Here is a 24,411-nt window from a genome sequence, read left to right on the forward strand (position 1 = left end):
GAAAGTAAGTAACAGTCAGAGCCTTGTAACTGCATAGCAAGTAAGAACCAGTCAGAGCTTTGTAACTGCATAGAAAGTAAGTAACAGTCAGAGAATTGTTACTGCATTGAAAGTAAGAAACAGTCAAAGCCTTGTAACTGCAAAGAAAGTAAGCTACTAGCAGGGCCTTGTAACTGCATGGAAAGTAGGTAACAGTCAGAGCCTTGTATATGCATGGAAAGTAAGAAACAGTCAGAGCCTTGTAACTGCAAAGAAAGTATGTAACAGTCAGAGCCTTGTAATTGCATAGAAAGTATGTACCAGTCAGAGCCTTGTATATTCATAGAAAGAAAGTAACAGTCAGAGCCTTGTAACAGCATAGAAAGTAAGAAACAGTCAGAGCTTTGTAACTGCATAGAAAGTAAGTAACAGTCAGAGCCTTGTATGTGCATGGAAAGTAAGAAACAGTCAGAGCCTTGTAACTGCAAAGAAAGTATGTAACAGTCAGAGCCTTGTATATGCATAGAAAGTAAGTTACAGTAAGAGCCTTGTATTTGCATAGAAACTTAGTAACAGTCAGAGCCATGTAACTGCATAGAAAAAAGTAACAGTCAGAGCCTTGTAACTGCATAGAAAGTAAGTAACAGTCAGAGCCTTGTTACTGCGCAGAAAGTAAGAAACAGTCAGAGCTTTGTTAATGCATGGAAAGTAAGAAACAGTCAGAGCCTTGTAACTGCAAAGAAAGTATGTAACCGTCAGAGCCTTGTAATTGCATAGAAAGTAAGTAACAGTCAGAGCCTTGTATATGCAAAGAAGGAGAGTAACAGTCAGAGCCTTGTTACTGCACAGAAAGTAAGAAACAGTCAGAGCCTTGTAATTGCATAGAAAGTAAGTAACAGTCAGAGCCTTGTTACTGCATAGAAAGTTAGTAACAGTCAGAGCCTTGTTTATGCATGGAAAGTAAGAAACAGTCATGGCCTTGTTTATGCATGGAAAGTAAGTAACAGTCAGAGCCTTGTCACTGTATGGAAAGTAAGTAACAGTCAGAGCCTTGTAACTGCATAGAAAGTAGGTAACAGTCAGAGCCTTGTAACTACATAAAAAGTAGGTAATTTTTTTTTGCTTGCATTTTATCATTGTATACTCTTTCGTAGTTGGAAACTTTTGTAGTTGGAAACACAAAGAACCTGTTAATCAATGACTGTCACTTTCTGTATAAGTATATTCGAAGTCAGAAGCTTGTAGGTCAGTGACTGTCTCGTTAATTCTGTTGTACAAAAATACGAAATATTGTTTTCTCATTTGGTATGTTTACATTAATTTCGTCATGCCGTGGTCTTTCATAACTTAATAAACGGTATGGGATTTGTTCATTGCTGAAGGCTGACCAGTGACTTGTATTCGCTGTATCCACGTCATTAGGTGTCTAGTGGACATTTGTTGCATTTAGCAATTATACCATATTTGCTTACTGTATATTATACTCAGAGTTGCCTTTCTTCTCACGACTTGGTTAATACAGTATTTTCTAGTGCCTCTCATGAGATATCGACGATACAACACTACATGCAATGTATCTATCGTTTCAGAACACTCGGCCACCTAGACTAAAAATTCAGCTTTCAGTGGACTAGTGTTACCTTTCCTCGTCACTAAAATCTAGATGTATGAGGAATGGAAATGGAATCTTTTGTAGATTAGCTAAACTATCTATCGTAAAGAATCGTTAGATGCAGTCACATGAATATTATTTAAGTACGTCCATGCATTGGAATACACGTGAAGATGATACACGGACGAATACACATGGTATATTCGTTATTACTCTAAATATCAGCACAACAATGTTAAATCTGCTGATCAATGTACTTGTAATATGTGTTTTCAGCCTGTATCGCATGGTAAATTATTATTCTCGCTTAATGAAAGATGACTTAATTGTCTCCCCTTCTTTGTTCATGGTTAATGCCTGTCTGTGTAAATTTTGATTTCAACTACTATGAGTAGGGACATGAATCATTGAATGACACTGGGAAATTATGGTATATTGGATAGGGACAGAAATGAAGTTTTCCAACAGCCCAGCTACAGACACATCAAAGATTTGTTGCAAATGATCTTTAACGTAAAGATAGCGTGGTACTCACTTTACACGTGGCATCAGATAGGGTAACGTCTACAGGCACTTATTTTCTATCCATAGGAAGGTCGATTATCAATATGTAATTGAAGAAGGTGGCTTAAGAAATTATAAGGTCACGACCGTCTCTGCTGTGGACGCTTTTTGTTCATACTACCCGCAAAGCCAAAAAAAGGTCACACGATAGCAAGGTGTTACTGCTGATAGGAAGCAGAGCACGGTATGAGCATAATTCAATACCCCAGAAAACCCCAGGTGTACACAAATCAAACGAGAAAACGAACGTCTTCACTTTAAGAAAATAAGACATCAAACAAACAAAAATGACAGGCAGCAATCAACGACAACCACTGATTTACATGCAGGCTCCTGTCTTTGGATTCGCATATACAGAATGAGGCGGGAACGACCAAATGTCTCGATCATTGGAGTGGTTGTCCTTTCACTTCCCACATTTATTAACACTTAGAATAGATAATCTGTAACTATCGGTCACGTCAATAATTTTTTTTTAATTTCACACTTTACGAGAAATTGAACTTTGAGTAGCAAGGATATTAATGTCAAATGCTTTTTTTTATTCAGAACTACTGGAAAATAAAATAAACAGTTTAAACGAAAATTACAAACTTTTTCTTTACAAAAATAATAAAGTCAAACAAGACCAAAAACTTTATCTAAAATATAAAAAATTTGAAACTACACGTTTATTTACAAAAAATAGAATTAGTGACCATAATTTGCTCATTGAGAAGGGCAGATATCTAAAAATACCTCGAGACAATAGAACATGTCTAACTTGTAAAACCTTAGAAGATGAAAATCACTTTCTCCTCCACTGTCAAATTAAATAATGTTTTACGTATGAAACTTTTTAATGTCATGGCATTAGATAATCCTATATTTCAAAATCTATCTGATACTCAAAAACTAGTAGACCTTCTAAATCCTTCTAATATAAACCAAGTGAAAAAAACAGGTTCCTTTATAACTTTAGAGCTGAGGACAAGGACTCTTAGTTACAATGTAGTTTTACTTGTATAGATATAGATATGTACGGAAGCGAATTAGCGCCACACATTTTTTTTTTTTTTTTTTTTTTCCTATGTTTGCGTTATAACGCAAACCTTTGCGTAAACGCAAACCTTTGCGTTATAACGCTAACCGCAAACCTTTGCGTTATAACGCAAACCGCAAACCTTTGCGTTATAACGCAAAATGTTTGCGTTAAACGCAAAGGTTTGCGTTATAACAAAATGTTTGCGTTATAACGCAAAGGTTTGCGTTATAACAAAATGTTTGCATTTAACGCAAAGGTTTGCGTTATAACAAAATGTTTGCGTTATAACGCAAAGGTTTGCGTTATAACGCAAACATAGGAAAAAAAAAGAAAAAAAAAATGTGTGGCGCTAATACGCTTCCGTAGATATGTGTGAGTTCAACTCAGTTATTTTATTGTTGTTGTTACTTTTGTTTATGTTCATTGAAAATCACAGGCACTTATCTCTGAAAAAAATATCTTAAGGTACTTAATTCACATTTGTGAAAAACCACCACCGGTCGCCAACATCATTTCTATTTCTTGGTTGTCTACCCCACTTTTAAAATTTGCTTTGTGCTAAATCTAAACTGATTTATCTGCACAATGGTGTATAACACGCTAGTCCTATCTTTGTTGTCGAAATCATTCGTAGCAAACTCTAACTTTACAGCAGCTGTGTCTTTCCTGTATACTTTTGTGTGGATCAGAAATGTTAGAGACTGATAGATCACGACCAAACTGTACGATTCCGTGCCTGCGGTGGGAGAACAGCCGCCGTCCGGCCCGTTCCTGTTTCGACACCCGTTTACCATGATCGTTTCGGGTCCGACGTCTTGCGGCAAGACGCATTTCGTGGCGGAAGTCCTCCGAGAAGCGGAAGCGATGTGCAAACCGGCGCCGCAGAGAATCGTCTGGCTGTACAAGAGGTGGTAACCCCTCTACGACGCCGTACGAGACGGCGTGCACCCACCAGTGGAGTTTGTGAGAGGCATCCCCGCCGACCTGGAGAGCGACGACTTCTTCGATCCGAGAGTGCGCAACGTGGTGGTCCTGGACGATCTGATGACCCTTGCCAGCAAAGACACCCGCATCAACGATCTCTTCACCGAAGGAAGTCACCATCGACCCCACCCAGAGAAGAAACTGTCAATACATGGTCCTCTTTGACAATCCGATCGATCGACAGCCCGTGGCCACCCTGGCACGACTATGTACCCGAGTCAATCCGAACATTTCCTGCGACAATTCGACAAGGCCACGAGAAGACGACACGGTTATCTCCTCGTCGACGTCAAACCGGGGACCCCCGAGACGGAGAGACTGCGCACGAACGTCCTGACGGGGGCGGGAGAAGAGGAGACGACCCAAACGGAAGAAACGACCACGAACGATCTGATCGCCTGCGAAGAATGCGGACTGGTCTTTGTACACCGCCGCGGACTGGAAGAGCATGCGTGTGGCAGGGAGGAGGAGGAAAGGGTCTCCAAGGCGAGGAGGCTCGACAGCAGCGAGGATACCTCCGAATACGACACGGACGAAGACGTACTTCCCATGAGCGACGCGGAACTAGAAGAAGCGTTGGAAGGGTTACCGGTGGACGTACGTTGTGCCGAAGAGTTACCCGCAGACATCTCGCACCGACCGATGACCTATGTCGTCAACACGGATACCTGCGATGGAAAAATTGAGTGGCGTTTCACTTTCCATCCACGGGACCGGCAGAATTCTTCGATTCACTCGGACGTTCTCCGGAGTATTACCATCGTCGCTTCAGGAACGTGCTCATCGCCAATGGACCTCAATACAGATTCAGTACGACTCAAGTGCAACCTGGATCATCCGATACGTGCGGACTCTATTGTGTACATTTCGTGAAGACGAGATATAGAAACATTAGCATGGAAGACATTGTGAAAGATTTTTCAGACTTGTTGAGTAACGACGACAAACTGCTTGCATTGTGCGAATGAATGTAATATATGAAACTGACATCTGCGTTGGTATTTTTTTCTATTTGCCCCGAACACGATACGATTAATCGGGGATTGATGTTCACACCATGAAAAGTTGTTTTCCTTTTTTGTAACAAAGTTCCTCGATACGATCACGTGACCTTGCCTCGAACGTTGAATTGTCACTCCAAGATGATATATAATATATATATATATATATATATATATATATATATATATATATATATATATATATATATATATATATACAGAGTTGCTTCCCTTGTTTTGTACCAGAGTTAACGTTTCTCGGTACGATCACTTGCCCTGCTGTCCATATATATGGTCATAAATGTTAAATTTGATTTTTGAGTGAAAATTAAAGTTTTTTCCAAATTTGGTCATCATTTCCATATATATATGGGCAAAGGGTCATTGGTCGTTTTCCATATGGTCATGAAGTCTGACTCGTCAGGAAGTCTGACTCGTCAGAGGTACACAACAAGACCAAATATGGCCGGGGTGCATTCGGTATGACTCATGGTATTATCATGTGATGAGTCATGTCCTGATCTTGCATCCTGATGATTCATGGTTGCAACGCGTCATGACCAAATATGACCTGCGTCAATCCGTCGTGACTCATCTTCCTTACTTCCGCTAACGTCATTAGGGCAAGTATATGCCTACATATAATATTGGGGGCGGGGCATGCGCATATGACGTCAGCGCCCTAGCGCCCTGTGTTTTGGGGTGCATCAAACGTCCCTCTTTCTACTACGATAAGTGTAAATATTGGAACAGGAATCGGTAACTTCAGTAGCACACGAGTTTCGTCTTTTATGGTTGTTGTTTCCTTCACAGGATTTTTGTAATCCTTCAATGTATCTGAAGATTATTTACTTCGTGTTGCTTAGTTCTTTTTTACCGTTGTATGCTTTTTTTATTTAATGTGTTTGATTCCCACCTTGGAATCTTCTCCCTTTTTTGTAACCTAAACCATTCTTATTTGAGCGACAAACCAAAACAACAATAACAATTGATTGATTGGTGGTTGCTTAACGTCCAATGGCGAATATTTCATGCATAACAATCATTATGCGACCCATAACTGGTAGTTCAAGAAAATAAACGTACCAGTTCTCATTTGTGTCAAATATAAATAAGAGAAGGCAAATTGCCAAACTGAAAGACGTAACTGAAAGTTAAAGAAAATGGGTTGCGTTTGGTTTATATAATAGAGTTTAACAACATATTTGGACCAACCAGCTGATAACTATTATATTCAATGTCAAACAGTCTGTTCATATATCTTAATAGTGGCTGACAGTTCCCGAGCTTGGACGATATCGATCCGTCTATCATTGCATCATCCTTCGGCATTGACCCAAATCCGAATATCAGAGTATTTTAATCCGCATGTTCATGATGTTTACCTTGACTTTTAAAGGGAAGTGTTTCGCCAGGTATGTTATATTTATGCACTAAAGAATTAAATTCATTATTGACAAACATCACATGCCATTTAAATTTTCATTAACAAAGGAAACCATTAATGGTGAGTTTTTTTATGTTTTGTATTGCTTTGCTTTCATTCTCATTTTGTAAGGATATTTGGGCTACAGTGCAAAAGTTCCTTTTTAATTGCTTTCTTTTTCAACCATTTGCTTCAAACATACACGTATATTATATTTCAATGAGGGTATTGTAGCTGAATGGGTATAACTAATAATAACAATTAGTCACGCAAACTACATGTAGTAATCTTTTTATTAATTTCTCCTTGTTAGAATTTAGTTTTAAAGGAATTAACTGTCTTGACCTTCTTGTTGAAAGGTCAAAGGTTTGATCCCGGAATATCGAAAAAGTGAAACTTGGTATGTTCTGCGCTTCTCTGCAAAGCACGCGACAATTAGGCCGGGTCAGAGTAAAGGCTCGTCGGCCATAAAAGAACAAGGAGAAAGTCCGACTAATGTTACTGGTCAGGATAAAACTTCTTCTTGTGTCGACTGTTTACTTGTGAACTAGCACATAACAAATCTGATTCATCATGTCGTTCTAGTACAAAGACTGGTTCAATTTTATATCACGTAAAATTGTTCTCTTTCTGATATGAATGTAACAGTTGCCACTGTACGTTTAAATAATATCAATCAAGTTTGCAACAGTCTACCTACAGATCCTTCAAACAATTTAACATTTTTTGTTAAACCTGTAGAGTTTCGTTATCTCCCTTTATGACCGGACGTGACTATGTCCTCGAGCATCTTGCAACAACAATTGATCGTCCCTCTATAATAAGGATTCTACTACGGTAACCTGAAAGACGTCCAGTAAACATATTTTAATACCAAAGACAACAACTCCAAAAATCGATAGGTCAAAGCACAAATGTCACTTATCTTTGAAGCTGGCATTTCAGTCAAACAAAATAAAATCCACCTATCCAACGTTTTTTTATGGGGATCTTCTTTCTGTTTTGAGTATTGAATGTTTTTCGTTCCAATCACTTGTCTGTTGTAACCTACATATGAATAGTTAAATTAACTACTCGTTCGGTATTGTTTAAATAACCCAGAGATTCGTTTCGAATTCCTTTCACAGTTTTCTTGAATTCATCTCTTTAATAGATGGGTCATGATTGTGTTGATTGTTTATATGTAATATGCATGAGTGTACTAATAAGCCCACATATAACCAAGAATTATCTTAGTCACAATATCGTTCTCTTTGCTTCGATTATGAAAACACAGAATGTGTACCTGCCATAAACAACACGGTAGTTGCAATAATATGGAGCTGGATTTGTCTACACTTTCGGAACGTCTTATATCACCCGTTATTTAAAATTTTATTGACTGTAGTTTTCATAGTTTTTGGTTTGCTGTCATGGGGCTGGTTTTTCTCCGAAATATGTTTTTTTTTATATTTTGTCTAACATGTTCATAGCAAGTAGTTTAGAAAGTAAGTGGGGAAGGGGTAGGGCGCGTTATGACATCGACTACCGTATACGATATATATATATATATATATATATGGCTATGTAGTTGAATATAAGTTGTTTTCAATTTATTTAATATTAATTTGAGGAAGCTATGAAAAATAAAAATATGTGAAGGATTTTACTCTTAAAAACCGGATTACTTCAGCGTGAAATACTTTAAAAGTTTGAATGATGTTGCTGTTATTAAAAATCTATATTTAGGTAGTTTTATTGATGTTTTAATTAATAAACATCTATTTTGATTTGTGTCATGTTTAAAAAAAATCATGTATTATACTCTTTTGGAAATCAGTATGTCTTGAATTGGAATACAAGCAAGTAAAATGTAAGTAAAAGTTTCAGTACTTAGTATTTTAACAGATGCTTTGACTAAGTAGATACAGCACCAGAGAAAATCATATGCATATCCTTTAATATCCTATAAAGTGTCGACTAAATATTCAAAGTTTTATCAGGGTCGCATTAACAATTAATCTAACATTTTTTAACAACAGACAAGATAAGGGAAAGTGACATGACAGCTATTTAACAGAATAATTCTCTACATTTTAAGAGTCTAATACAAAAAAATGATAAAAGTAGTTTTCAAATATGTTGAGCAGACCTCACCAATACAATATCCCTCTGAAAACCAAACACATACAAACAAAGACAAACAACATAATTATTAAGATAGCCGTTTAACGGACAATAAAGAAAAAGCACTGATCGGGAAAAAAGTTTCATTCTTAAGGAAGCTGGCTTGTCATGTTTTGGATTTTTTGTCAGATTTTAGGAATCCTCTGTTTTTATTCATTTAAATGCCTTGAAAAAATTTGCCCGGTGACCCCCATTTTTCTTTTTGAAATTCTTTAACATGTATAATGATAAGCCATTTGTAAGAGTCTTATAAAATTTTAATTACTTTTTAACAGTTTTTTAGAACTTTAACTTGTCAATGATAAAGCTATAAAAAGTCAAGAGAGAATATTTTCCCGCCAAATTTTCAATGGCTCATATCTCGAAAACAAGCACGGTGACCTATATATATTTTTTTTTGCTTTTTGGATTCCTTTATTAATTCCTTATCAATATAAACTAGTGATTTGAAAAGTTAATTTCTTTGAAACTGAGAAGCGAGCTCCCTTAAACCTAAGTAGGATGTAAAAAAAAATGATTTTGTGTGAATAGTCCCAGGATTCTATCGGTGTTCGGACATGTTTTGTAACTATGATATATCTTTGAATATCGACTCTTATAAACAACCATATAGTTTTATTATTCACCTGATTAAATGTATTTTTGTCATGTTGTGGTTAATAAAAGATATATATATATATATATATATTTTAAATATTTGTGTGGATTTTTACCACAAATTCACGATGAACACTTTCTTAATTTGAACACGAATAGAAAAATTCTTGTATCAACTTATTAGTACAGTCTCTCTAGTCTGAATCGCTTGCAAGCTCACATATTTTCTATTAAGTGTTGAGCTTTTATACCACCCTCTTCGATAGAACCTTCTTATATCTATAAACACCCCTCCCCTCTGTCATGAAAGCTTGAAAGCTATAACACCCCCTTTCAACATCTGACATCTAAAAGTTGATGGCATATCTATTTTTCAGTTGGGTTCAAATATTATACATCCCCAAATAAAAACATTTGCCATTCATGAGTCAGACCCACGTATTACATTGGGGTGGGGTGTACCAAACCATTAGTCTACTGGTAACTTCTGTTTTTTGTTTCCTTCATCGCGTTTTTATACTCCTTCAATGTAGCAGAGGATTAATTACTTCGTGTAGCTAAAGCTCTTTTTGACCATTGTATGTTTTCTTTGATTTAATGTGTTTGATTTCAACATTGGTATGTTCTACCCTTTTCTGTAACCTTAACCATTCTTATTTGAGAGTGAACCAAAACAACAATAATGATTGATCGATTGTTGGCTGCCTAATGTCCAGTGGCTAACATTTCGTGCATGTTTAGGACGACAACAATAACGTAGAGGCAACCGTTCTGTGGACCAGCTTGTAACAACTACTCATTATATGAATTCCCTAAAAGGGCTTTTAAATGCGTTTAGTCATCTCTATGCAACCCATAATTGGCAGTCAACGAAAATAAACGTACCAGTTCTCATTGTATCAAGTATAAATAAGAAGAGGTACATTGTCAAAGACTAAAATTTTTAAGAAAGTGAGTCGTATTTGGTACAAAATGGAGTTACATGTCATATAGGACTAAAACAGTAGATAACTGTTATATTGGTTATCATAGTAAAGTAAACGCAGTTTGTTTATGTCTTAGAAGAGGCTGAAAGGTCCCGAATTGTCAAACAATGCTAAGTCTAGTAGTTTGCATTATATCGATCCGGCTGTCATTGAAACTTTTTACTACATCATTCTTCGCCATTGACCCAAATATGAATAAATCTTAATCCGTTTTTACCTTGGCTTTTAAAGGGAAGTATTTCTCCAGGTATGTTACATTTGTGCACTAAGAATTGAATTCAATATTGACAAATATCACATGCTATTTAAATGTTCATTGACAAAGGAAACCATTAATGGTGAGTTTGTTTATGTTTTGTATTGCTTTGCTTTCATTCTCTTTTTGTAAGGATATTTGGGCTACAGTGCAAAAGTTTCCTTTTTAATTGCTTTCTTTTTCAACCATTTGCTTAGCATATACAAGGGTAAAATAACACGTCTATCTGTGATATGCATGTAGCACGTAAAAAATCTAGTCCATCATGTTGTTTTAGTACAAAAAAGGGTTCAATTTCATATCATGTAAAAATGCTCTCATTCTGTTATTGTATTATAGTTGCCACTGTAGTTTGACTTTTGTTCATAATGGTTTCCCTTGCAACAGGCCACTTACGGACCCTTCAAACAGTTTTAAGCGTTGGTATCAAACCTGAAGGGTATCGTACTCTTCCATTATGACCTGACGTGGCTGTAAACTCATACATCCTCCACCACCGATTGATGTTCTGTCTTGTATATAGACTCTACTGCACGGCGAAAGACATCGAGTTAACATATGTGAATACCAAGACAACAACCCCCATCGAGGGAAAAAAAGAAAAAAATCGATGGGAAAAAGCAAAAAGTGTTACAGTCGAACGAAAAAACAAACAGTTCGCCCATATTTTTAACAGACAGGGATCTTCTTTCTATTTTGAATATTTCAAATATTTTTTGTTCCAATCACTTTTCTGTTGTAACCACCATAGGTATCGTAAAACTAACTACTCGTTCGGTATTGATTTTATAACCCAGAGATTGCATTACCTATCACAATTTCCTTGATGGAGGATTGTTGTTTTAAAGGGAGATATTGAGCAAACGGTTCCTAGTGGTAAAGTTGAATTCATCTCTTAAATAGGTCATAATTGTGTTATATATACATGTAATATACATGCACTACTAAGCTCACAGATAACCACGAATTATCTTAGTCACAATACCATTCTCTTTGCTTCGATTATGAAAACGACGGTTGCAGTAATATAGAGCTAAATTCGTTTACCTTTTCAGAGCTTCTTGTATCACCTGTTGCCACGTTTCGTCCCCGAGGGTATCAACAGCCCAACTTCGGTGTTGACATGAATATCAATAATGTGGTTATCTTTATAAATTTCCTGTTCACAGAACTTTGAATTTTTCGAAAAACTAAGGATTTTCTTATCCCAGTCATAGATTACCTTAGCCGTATTTGGCACAACTTTACTTGTTTGGTTTTATAAAAATTTTGATTTGAGCGTCACTGATGAGTCTTATGAAGACGAAACTCGCGTCTGGCGTACTTAATTATAATCCTGGTACCTTTGATAACTATTAACACCACTTGGTCGATGCCACTGCTGGTGGACGTTTCGTCCCCGAGGGTATCACCAGCCCAGTAGTCAACACTTCGGTGTTGACATGAATATCAATAATGTGGTCATTTTTATAAATTTTCTGTTTACAAAACTTTGAATTTTTCGAAAAACTAAGGATTTTCTTATCCAAGGCATAGATTACCTTAGTCGCACAACTTTTTGGAATTTTGGATCCTCAATGCTCTTCAACTTTGTACTTGTTTTGGTTTTATAAATATTTTGATTTGAGCGTCACTGATGAGTCTTATGTAGACGAAACGCGCGTCTGGGGTACTAAATTATAATCCTGGTACCTTTGATAACTATTATTTAAAATTTATTGACTGAAGTTTGTTCATAAACTTTGTTATTTGTCATAGGCTGTTTTTTCTTCGAAACATGTTTTTATTTGTCTTTTGTCTCACATTTTTGATAGAAAGTAGTTTAGAAAGTCAGTGGGAAAGGGGTAGAGTATTATGATATCTACGGTATAAGAAAGAAAACAATATACTAGTATGTAAATTATGAGGGAAACAAATCTGTTCGCAAGACCTCAGGATAATGTATAATAAAACTTTTTAAGGATATGCCTACTTCAGCTTTAGTGACATCCTTCTGCAGTATTGTCTAATAAATACATTTTATTCGCCGCATATGACTATATAGTTAAAATATATGTTGGTGTCAAGATAACTTAATATTAACGTGTGGGTAACTATAGGAATACACATATGTGATTTAAAAACCGGATTACTGCAGCGTGAAATGCTTGAATAGTTTGGGGAATGTTTTTGTTATTAAAAATCTATATTTAGTTAGTTTTATTGATGTTTTTATTATAAAACATCTTTTTTGGTTTATTATTCATGTAGGTTTAAATAGTATACTATATTTTCTTTCTTGAAATGGAATACAAGCAAGTTAAATGTAAGTAAAACGATCAGTACTTAGTTTATATCTTAACATATACTTTGATTAAGTAGTTATAGAACCAGAAACAAATTAAATACATATACTAGTATCCTTCAAGTTCCTATAAAGTGTCGGTTAAACATTCAATCTTTGATCAAGGTCGCAATACTAATTCATCTAACCATTTTTAACCACATACACGTTTGGAGAAAGTGACATGCTCTCTTCTGCCAACAGCTATTTAACAGAATATTTGTCTACATTTTAAGAGTCTAAAACAAATAAAGGATAATAGTAATTTTCATGTATATTGGGCAGACCTAACCAATACAATATCCCTTCGAAAACAAAACACATACACACAAAGACAAACAACACAATTCTCTGATAGCCTGACTTTGTATAGACCTAAAATAAAGTGGAGATGGACGTAACGAACCACCAAACACTCTTTTTTCAAGTATAAGTCTAAATGTTGCGCCTCAAATATCAATATGATATTTGCAATTAGGCGGTAAACAAAAAAATAATCAGCATCTTAATGTAAATGTAAGTTGGCAACACAAAAAAAATATATACAAGCAAAGTTCTGTTACACACTGTAACGTATTTAAGGAAGTGTTGAGCGCCCAAAACTTGTTTAATCCCGGCACGCTCCAAGTACACACATGCCTGTCGCGAGGGCAGAAGGTAGTGATGGTCGTTGGTTTCTGTCTAACTTCTTTGTTTTTCGTGTGTTGTACTGATCAGACCGTTGGGTTTCTCTTTTGAATCGTATCTCATTTTGTTATGCCTAGGGCTTTTATAGATTGCTTATACGGTATGGGTTTTGTTTATTGTCGAATGCCATACATTGCTCTCTAGTTGTTGAAATCCTTGTCCTCTAGTTTATTGGTGTCTCATTGGCAATCATACTGCATCTCTTTATTTGCATTTGCGTTTAAATCGTATTCCACTTCAATGAAATTTTGTTAGACCGCAGGTTGGAGTAAACAAATGCTGCTTTTTAACTTAAATCAAATATAGTTAATATTCTAATATTACGTCCTTATTACGCTTTGTAAACAAAGCCGTGTTCTAATGAGCATAAAAAATATGTTTGACACATGCGCACGAACTTACACATGTATTAAAGTTATTTCCATCGTTATCTTTTAAAATGTATACATTTGAGCAGCTAGCATAAACTTTTATTATATATATTTTATAAAACAACATATATTTACCCTGCTCATAGTTTTAAACTTATCAAATATAAAATGTAATGTACAGACTCCTCGGGGAGGAAACGGGAAAAGCCAAACATTTCTACGGTATTTTCGTACGCTTCGACCTATAAAAATACAGTATTTGTCCTATTAGAATCGAAATAATTCCTTCGTGTCATGCTCTATGCTCATTTTAACATGGGTACTGTAGGCATTATATTTGACCACATTTTACACCTCGCTAACGCTCAATGTAAAATATCGACAAATATAATGCCTACCCATGTTAAAATGAGCATAGAGCATGCTACGAAGGAATTATTTCTTAATTAAAAACATTCTGTTTAACACTTTGACGTAATCGAATGTTGTTATGGAGGGAGGGAGTTAGGCTTTTTGAAATGATTCGCAGTCCTTGTAAGAAGTGAAAATAAATAATCTCGTCAAAGAAAGTGACGAAAATTAATAATAATTGATATCAATGACCTGTTTTTAATGATTTTCTACCACAACCTTTCCAAGTATAGTTTTTATTTACGTCGCATTATCAGAAGATATAAAAAAAATACATATGCATCCATATTCTTTTTTACAATAGGTCAATAAAAAGGATCAATACACGAGCTTTCAAATCATCAGATATCTTTTTTTCAAATAAGGAAGTAAAGCACTTTTCATGTGAAATTAAAGCTTTAAAATGACAAAATCATGCGGCTTTTTTTTTTTCGATGTTAATCATTTTGTTTTTCAAATAAGGCAGATCCCACGTCCTTTTAAGTTATCTTTTTCTATTTGAAATTCACGAGAAAAAAATAATATGACTGTGTATACAATATATCCAAATTTAAAACAAAAGCTGAATCATTCCTGCGTGATTACATGATAGTGTTTTCCAATATTTTTTTTCAGATTGTTGACGGTGCCATAATATGAATAGCAGGTGTAAAGCGTTCCTTCGGTTGGATACAGAAAGATACCATGTGTTCTGTTCTTATTGCGAACGTGATTCCATTCGTATTGAGCCAGTGGTCAAATATTTTAAGAGACGAGGATGTCTGGTCAATGATTTTGATCCAACAACGGGACAACCAGTACTACAAGCCATAGTTGATGACGAAATAGACCAATCAAAATCTACAGTTTTATTCATCACAAACAATTTCCTAGCTGACGAACGATGCCAAGCCATGATAAATATTGCAATAATGAAGTATATCGATACGAAGGGGAGGCACAGAATTGTGTCGGTGATCATGGAAAAATGTTCAATTCCTTTACCATTAAAAATGTTCAAATGTATTCATGTATGGAAATCGTCACTGCCACTACATACCAGTACTTGGGGAGGCCGGCATTTCAATAGCGCTCAGATTTTCGATCTGATAGTCAAATGTATAACGGGTAAGTCTTATGTTTTCTGAATAAGCGATGCATGCTTGTATTATGGACTAAAGTAACTCGAATGATCGAGCGCCCTCTTTCGGTAAGTAGCGATGGATAGCCTAGTGAGTCCGAATACATGTACATGAAGGGTATATGTTTGTTAATTCAATAGAAAATCATGCTTGAAGTAAATATTATAAGATGGCGATTGTATTTTTGCTCGTATAATAAGAAAATTTGAGGTACCAAAAATAAAAGTATTTATTGATTCATTTTACAGTACTGTTTAAAGGGGGGCAAGGGGGGTCCCAATAACAGCAAAACAGCAAATTGATTTGGATCATAACAGATAACAAGGAATTAAAATGGACAAAAACAGATAACAGTAAATGAAATATTAAAACAATTCTGTCTTTGATAATTCAGTATTTCTTATTACGGATATAATCCTTTGTAATGCATTCCCTTTTCTATGACTATGTTTTAGTATTAATTTACTAGATATTTGTTTAAATTACTACTCAATGTATTATAATATTTTTTTCTATACGCTCGTTTACGGAACGTATTATCTGTTGTCCGTCTGTTGTCAACATGTCGGACATTATTTAACTCAAAAACTCTTTAACCAATTTGCATTAAACTTTGGGAAATTGTTACATATCTATTGACGTGAGCTCCCTTTTTTATATAAATTTTAGATTTTAAGTTTCTGGGTAATGGGTTTTTATTCAATGTAATTGGTGGGTTTTTTTTCTCAGTTTTCTGATAATATCTCAAAAATGCTTTCACAAAGCAAGGAATGTTGATGAATTGTTTATATCTAATAACATGATGACTCTTTCATTTTTTTTTATAAATTTTAGATTTTACGTTTCCGAGTTAACAGGTTTTATTAATTCAAAAAGGGGGGATTTTCCAGTTTTAGACATTAACACAAAAATGTTTTCAGCAGTTCTCATGAAACTTTGCTGAAATATTTAAATCTATTGTTGTAAAGTCCCTTTCGATTTTTATTAATTTTAGATGTTATGTTATTGAGTTCAGGGATTTTATTCATTAGAAAAAGGTGGTATTTTCTAGTTTTCAAAAATAACTCAAAATGCTTTCAGCAGTTCTCATGAAGAAACGTTGGTGTATTGTATATATATAATGACTGAAGCTCCCTTTGTTGCTAATAAAAAAAATGACCTAAAAGAGTTGGAATATTCTGACTTTTTCTAAATGACCATTTAATGAGGTGTGTGAATTTTTCTTAATAAGGCTATGAGGCAAAGTGGTATATAGGGTAGAAAAATCAAAAGCACCAATTATAAGCATGCTATATTTATCAAGTACTTCGAACGAATTTTGACACATCAAAAGCAATTTATTCCACTATTTTCAAAGGCCTTATTTGAACAATTTTTTATCAGATGAGGTTTTTGATTTTACTAAGTGTACTAGTAAGTAGAATACATAGTTTAGTAGGGAAACAATGGCTTGAAACGAAATAAATCTTTTTTTGTAATGAGTTATGAGCAGCTTCGGACCCAAGTACATGGTTGGAACTTTCAATGTACATTGCATTTGGTTCTGCTTTTAAAAAAAGCACAGAGCTGAGTCTATGTACCATATTATATAAAAGGTTAACTGGTTGTTAGGACCTAGTCCTTAATTGAGATCCTTGTCAGATATTCCTGGCCATATGTTTTCCTTTTTGTCATATTAAGAATTGTTTTAATTTAATATGATTGTATGGTAAACAAGGAACATTAAAAAAAATTAAGATAATTCTAAATATGCATTCATAAAAAAAATGGATTTATTACATAGGATAATCATAAGATTTAAATTCTCCGTCGGCATGCTCGTCCGAATTTAAAACATTTCTTTACAAAATCCTTGGTATAATAAATAAAACAAAACTCTAGATAAAGGTTTAGTTGCTCGCAGTAACTTCTTTTTTCTTTTCTAGTAAGCAATGTTTAATAACATTATAAACCAACATATTATAAATACAAACACATTTGTCCAATACATTTAAATGGACTATAATTAAACAATTCATCCTCATATATATGTTCACATTCTTATGACACAATAAACTGCAAAAACTGTCGTAGTTACTGTGAGCGAGCACTTTCGATAAATGACACCCGCAAATTTTCTTTATATAATATAACCTTTTAAACCGCCAAAGTATTTCACGAGCATATTTTACCCATCTATATTTATAACCAAAACAAGAACTTGTTATACAACTACTCTCACTAACCAACCTTGAACTTATAAATAGTATCACAGGGGAAAAACCCCAAGTCTCAACGAAAAGAAATTTAAATACTTGAATTGTCCTGGACCTCACATCTGTTATGGGTATATGTTAATGGAAATCTTCTCTGAATACGGGACAAACATATTAGTAGTGGTAGACCCCAATGTCCAATGATCTTCCATTTATACCGAATATTGACTGTCCAAAAAAAAAAATGCTAACATTCCAATTTTCAATAACAGTTAACAGCAAATACATTATCACAATAACAGATAACAAAAAAACTAAAAGCCCCATAACAGCTAACAAAGAATAAGACAATAACAGCTAACAGCAAATATATTTTCAAAATAACAGATAACAAAGAATTAAATTACCCCATAGCAGCATAACAGTCAAACCCCTTTCCCCCGTCTTTAAACATACTAGTGCTAGTATTATATTACAAATAAGGAAATATTAAAAGATGTCATGTGTCATAATATTTGAATTAGCACTTTTATATTTGCGGCAACCAAGCTGTTTTAGTTGCGTAAATTGATACGAAATACATGCTCCGGTTTAGATTTATGTTATGCCCTATTACGGAATAATGGTTGGATACATGTATGTTTTCATTCCAATGACCTTATAAATCGCAAATATACAAAATGTAATAAAAATCACAAATATCAAATACAAAAATACATTATTTTGGTACTTCTAATGCTGACGAAACGCTATAATAGTATTTTTTCGATTTTATTCCAAATATGGTCGTTTTGAAACATGCAGCTATCGGTGGTTTCTACAACTATTTTTTCAATATGCTTTTAGGATATCATACTGTTACGTTATTTAACATTTTGACGCGTTATAGCTAGAGTCATGTACATGTATATTGTAAAAATATTACCAAACTAAATGTTTCCGAATGGCACTGTTGTGCTACATTGAAGTTTTGGTACTCATTTGGCTACGTGTCAGATTTGTTGGTTGAATTTTGCATACAACTTTGAACTACTTAAAAAAAAGTTGTGCATTTAATTGTTTCATTTTCTTAAATGTTACCGAACTTGCGCAGTGTGGTTGCTTGTCATTGCTAAGCTCACTGGCTGTTACTCTGTTGACAAATTGGTATATGGAAGTACACCACTTATTCATGGTCCAATTGCTTTCTTTGTTAAATTCCTCCATTTCAAGCAAGCACATCTCTTTCATTTTAAGTTCAAATAAAGTGACAATCATTGCATGTCAAAGCAACAATGTATTGTGTCTTGTACTTAAAAAAGCAACATACCTTTAATGGCATATAAGAAAAAATTGTTTCCCGGAACTTTGGATGTACCAAAACAGGTACTTCAGATTTGACAAACAGACAAAATGTACCCTCTTTTTAAAATTTGGTGATTTTTTTTTTATTTTTAAAATTATAAGTCCAAAAGTGTTCTACAATAGTCACCAGTCCTTGAGCTTTCATTTGATGCCAAAAATACCTATATATCCTACATATTTGAAAGTAACACTCATGCGTAGGAACTATTTTGTGTTAAATATGTAATACTTTCTGGTATGTGCTTTCTGGTCGGGCCCAAATAAGTGGTGTTATACCATATGGGAGGCCATTAAGTCAATAACAGCACATTTCAGAAGATTTTTTAAAAGTTACATAAAAGATGTACACAAGTTTCATTGTAAATATTTCGAGTAACTAAAATAAATTCACTTTTTTGTTTTTGAGGGATATGATTTGAACATTTTAAAACAAATTCATCTTTTTGTAAAATTTGAGGGATATGATTTGAACATTTACATTTTATTGTGAAAATACCAACCACAACATTTGAGTTTCCTTTCGAACGATAATGATTTATAACAGTGTCCGACCTGTGGGATGTACAGTCACGATGGTTTCATAAATTTATTTTTAGGGGAACATAATTTCAAACTCACTATTGCATGGATTCGTATTTTAATTGGCCATTTCGCCCCCAATAATATCAATCCTTATATGCTAGTATGATTGTCATGAGGTTAGTATGTGTTGGTCAAAAATATATATTGTCTTAATACTTTATGCAAAAGACACTTCGACAATATAACAATTTTATATGCTCGTTTTACTTTCAGATGCACCACCAAAGTTCAAGAGAATTCAAAAGTACGGCTTAAAGACACTGATATATACGAAGAACAGTGTGGAAAAAGTGCAGCTGAATGTTTCTCACAACAAATCAGCTAAAAAGAAAAGGTTTATTAGTCCAATACAATTATGGAAACTTTCGAAAAACCTTCATTATTGTTTTATTCACTGCAGATATGGTCAATGTAGTTTCTTTTGTAGAGGAGAAAATGTTCACCTCTTTTCACAACACGTACAAGAATGCAAATATCAACCAAATAAATGCCCGAATGAAGGGTGCTTAATTGCTTCTTCTAAATACTCATTAGCAAATCATTTAGAATCATGTCCGTTTTCCACGACCAACTGTCCATCAGAAGGGTGTGACAAGCGACTTAAAAGACGTCTGCTTGGTGATCATCTTCATATGTGTCACCATCGACTGATTCCCTGTCCGTATAACAAATCTGGTTGCCAAGAAGTGATGAAAAGGGAAAATATGAAGGAACATGCTTCAAAGTGTAAATTCAAAGTGTATAAATGTCAATATTGCTGGAAAACTGTTCTCTGGAAAGAAGCTGATTTACATTTAGAAAAATGTAACAATATCACAATAAAATGCGAATGTTGCCGACATGCAATATTAAAAAGGGAAAAAATTACACATGAGAAAGTTTGTTTGAAGGCACATGTTTCATGTCCTAATCCAGGTTGCGGAATGCAAATGAAAGGTTACCAGTATCTGCAACACAAAAACTACTGTCAATATCGTATTGTCAACTGCAAGTATAAACAGAATGGATGTCGAGTTAAAGCACCTAATATAACCATCAACAGTCATATTGAAAAATGTCCATACAGATCAATGACATGTGACATTTGTGAAAAAGAAGTAATGGCGGCTGATTTGGAACGACACACAAGTGAATGTACTTCAGTTGTTAGTTGTAAAAGGTGCAATCAGCAAGTAGCGAAGTAAGTAGTAAAATGTTTTCGAATTGTTGTTTTGGTAGTTACTGTAGTTCAAATATTTCCTTTTTTTTTAATGATGTATCCAGTCACCATGAACCATGTTAATCTTTTGTGCACTCACAAAAGCGTGGTCGCCTTGAGTGATGGAGATCATGGCTTCGATTTGATTCGTGAAATCAAAGGCTTAATAAAAGCAGATTCACCTTTTAAAACCTCATTGTTGTTTTTTTATTAGTATTACTCTTCTCGTCCTGAAATATGCATGAACTATTCACCACAATCAACCAATAATAAATCAAAGTAAGCAACGGCGAGTGCTTATAGAGAGGAATATACATCTAATATGAACCGAGTGTGAATATGTGAAATAACAGAGAAGAGGAGACACACCTATTTAGTTAGCAAATGCCAAACCAATGATAAGATATATTAACAATTAATTTTAATAATTCCTTGCTTAAAACGACACAATTTCAAGATTGCTACATTTAGATCTTGTTGTACAATTTTATACAATTTGAAAACCTTAACATAAATAATAATATAATGCTTTTGTGTAGTTACAATTTGACAATTGGAGATTTGAAATTTAATAAATTATTTGGTCTCTTGTTTTTATATGTTGAAGTTTTTATTGTTGTCAGGAAAAGGTTTTATAGATACATCCCCTTCAACTTGATACTCATGTTTAAATCAGACTTTTAGCATTCTGGCTATCAATACCAATATAAAAATAAGGAGAGGTGGTATGATTGCTAAAGAGACAACTATTCGCCAATGCATAGATCAATGAGTAGATTTAAGCAATTATAAGTCACCATACGGCCTTACATGATAGTCATATTTTTATTTGCAGATCAGCTCTGAATTTACATAATCGTTTGTGTCCTAGAAAGAATTACAAAATAGTGTGTGATATCTGTCGACAGCTAGTCGATCCATATCAACTAGAAAATCACAAATCTCAGTGCCAAAACTGTATAACTGACTGCCCTTACACTAGGAAAGGATGCCACGTTCGTGAAAGCGTCATGTCTATTGATAGACACGCAAAAGAATGTCTGTTTAGACCAGCTATATGTGAGGATTGCGGGTTGGAAATGACTACTTCAGAAATGGATTTACATCTGAAAGATTGTCTGAAAGATAAGGTCTGTCAATCGGCAGATGACGAAGAAAGTGAACCAAAACTTGAGGTAAAAGTCGACTTATTTAATTTTGACTCGTAGTTGACTTTATTTGAAGAAACTACCTTAGTATTGACCCTTTTATTAAAAGTTTTTTTCGTCCCAAATATGCCTTTACGATTCTTATTTGCCAATGGGTGTTGCCGGGCAAACAACAACTAATCAATCAATTAACCAATCACAACTAGAGTATAATTGATACATTTCAATGGTAAATTTTTATTTTTCTAATTTATATCATCATACATGTACTCAGAATGCGTTGTGTGCTTACCTGTTTTATGTTCAATTGTATGCCCTCAAACTCGTAATGGTTGTTCATAGCATTTAGTCTTTACAGTCGTATGCACATGACGTGCGCTCTTTAAAAAAATGTATATCAGTAAACACAAAATTATAAAAAAAAAAATTGTATTAACTAGATTTAAGCAATTATCTAAAACCAGTGTATGTATTTTCATTACCATTCTATCAAGGCTCTCGAAAGTGTGAAAAAAATGAAAATAAAGACAAGACAACTGCAAAATTTCAACTTTGCATGACGTCATTGCAATTTTATCATTTTATTATCGTAATGATATACATATTTATTTATTTTTATACGATTTTTCAGCTAGAGAATGATAAAAGGGAAAATGAATCATCACATCAACAACATACTGATTTAGGTGAGATCTTTAAACTGTGAATCTTGTTACACCAATAAAATGCACATGTAGTGTCCATAGCGAAAGTCAATTATTTAAACGCAACGAAAAAGTCAGGCAAATCGATTTGAAAATTATACTCGTAATTCGGCAATAACAATGCAATCACTGGACCAAAAGCAACGAGTTTCCATTTCGATGCACAATGCGCATCATTGAATTGGGTTAATTCCGCTATTGTAAATGTATATACTGTACGATTTCATGGTTCACTTTGCAAAAGATATTCTTTCTGACATTCTAACATTGATATAGATAGACTAAAAACCTGTGATAACTTAAAACAATTAAAAAATATTAAAAGCTATATTAAACCCCAAATAAACTCATACTACAACAACCTGTTGTTGGATAAGTTGAAATCTATTGATGATAAAAGTAAATTAATTTTTTATAAAGGACTTGAGCCAAATCTTTTGATCAAACCTTACCTCTCTAACCCGAACTTTGAATTTAGAAAATTAATTACAGAACTTAGAATCAGTGACCATTCATTATTAATTGAAAAAGGAAGACATTTCAAAATTCCTCGTGAAGAGAGAGACTTTGCAAAAAATGCAAAGTACTAGATGAGAAACATTTCTTAATAAATTGTTCTCATAATTTAAATATTAGATTAACATATTTTAATTGCATTAATAGAGAAAGTAATTCATTTGCTTATCTCACTGACAATGACAAAGTTATATATATCACAGTGTGGGAACGGAACTGTACGGTTTTCTAATAATTTGGTCATTCGGGAGACTGTCAAGCGGTGCTCCGACATTCGAAAAATAACAAGTTGCTTGATGGAAACTTTGACGAACTCTTATGTTCCTATATAACGTTTCTGCTTCAAGTTTTGATAGCTAAAACATTCTTTATGTAAATATGAACCAATAAAATAATAAGAAAGATATATGCATCGAAAAGTTTTCCTTAGAATGGTGGAGCTCCGTGTAAAACAATCAAAATGGTCACACAACAGCGATCAAAATGTCAAATAAACATCGAAAAATCAATGTTTGCTACCTGAATTTTCACATGTACCTTTTCTGATATATAGTCTTACCTGTCTGAAAGTTTCAAAGCCATTGTCACAGTAGAAATCCAAATATATTCATTTTCTCCAAGTCGGATATTTTTATTGACTGTACAATCGCTCGCAAGTTGACTGTAATATCACTCGGAGCCTTCCTGTACAATCACTCGGAGCTTTTCTTTTCATCGTTTGGCCAACTAGACTACTCCGAAAGGAGGGAAACCTACTTAACCTTCTGATGACTTCACGGTCCAGCTAGCAAGCAAGCTAGTCAAAGCATTTTGCTGTAATAGTTTCTAGTGGCATATGACTAATTATAACTCTTAAGTAGATAATGCTAAACTTCTTCTGCCACATTCATGATCAGTTTATGTTTTCCATGATACTTTTGTCATCTAAATATTTATTAAAACTACTGCAATCCAATACAATATATGTCTGGTATGATTTTTCTCTCCTTTTTCTGTTACGATTTTTTATATTGTTATCGATTTTTGTTTTAACCTAAATTACACACTCAAAAGTGTTAATGATTTTTTAACGTTTTATTTGAATGGCTGCAGCCTGCATTAGCGGATCTGGTATGCGGGGAGAGAGAGTTTTTGGTGGTTGAAGCCTATTTTTTTCGATTTTTATGGTGTTCCGTGGTTTGGATCCCCCTTTGTAGAAAGGCGGGATCCACACCTG

General features: G+C 34.3%; 1 protein-coding gene across 3 annotated transcripts in view; it reads left to right on the forward strand.

Moving 5' to 3' along the window:
* Positions 1–24,411, forward strand: part of LOC134680901 (uncharacterized) — a 36,838-nt gene that overhangs the window by 6,571 nt on the left and 5,856 nt on the right. The window contains exons 1-5 of one of the 3 annotated variants that reach the window (XM_063540208.1): positions 8,303–8,442; positions 15,003–15,494; positions 19,843–20,809; positions 21,663–22,002; positions 22,607–22,661. In XM_063540208.1, coding sequence (XP_063396278.1) covers positions 15,023–15,494; positions 19,843–20,809; positions 21,663–22,002; positions 22,607–22,661 — 1,834 coding nt within the window. In that variant the 5' untranslated portion in view covers positions 8,303–8,442; positions 15,003–15,022. Of the gene's footprint in view, positions 1–8,302; positions 8,443–12,871; positions 12,901–15,002; positions 15,495–19,842; positions 20,810–21,662; positions 22,003–22,606; positions 22,662–24,411 lie in introns of those variants that run through there. The other 2 variants (XM_063540201.1, XM_063540194.1) reach the window with 2 other exon arrangements.

Source organism: Mytilus trossulus, chromosome 1, assembly GCF_036588685.1.
Source record: "Mytilus trossulus isolate FHL-02 chromosome 1, PNRI_Mtr1.1.1.hap1, whole genome shotgun sequence".
Taxonomy (NCBI): domain Eukaryota; kingdom Metazoa; phylum Mollusca; class Bivalvia; order Mytilida; family Mytilidae; genus Mytilus; species Mytilus trossulus.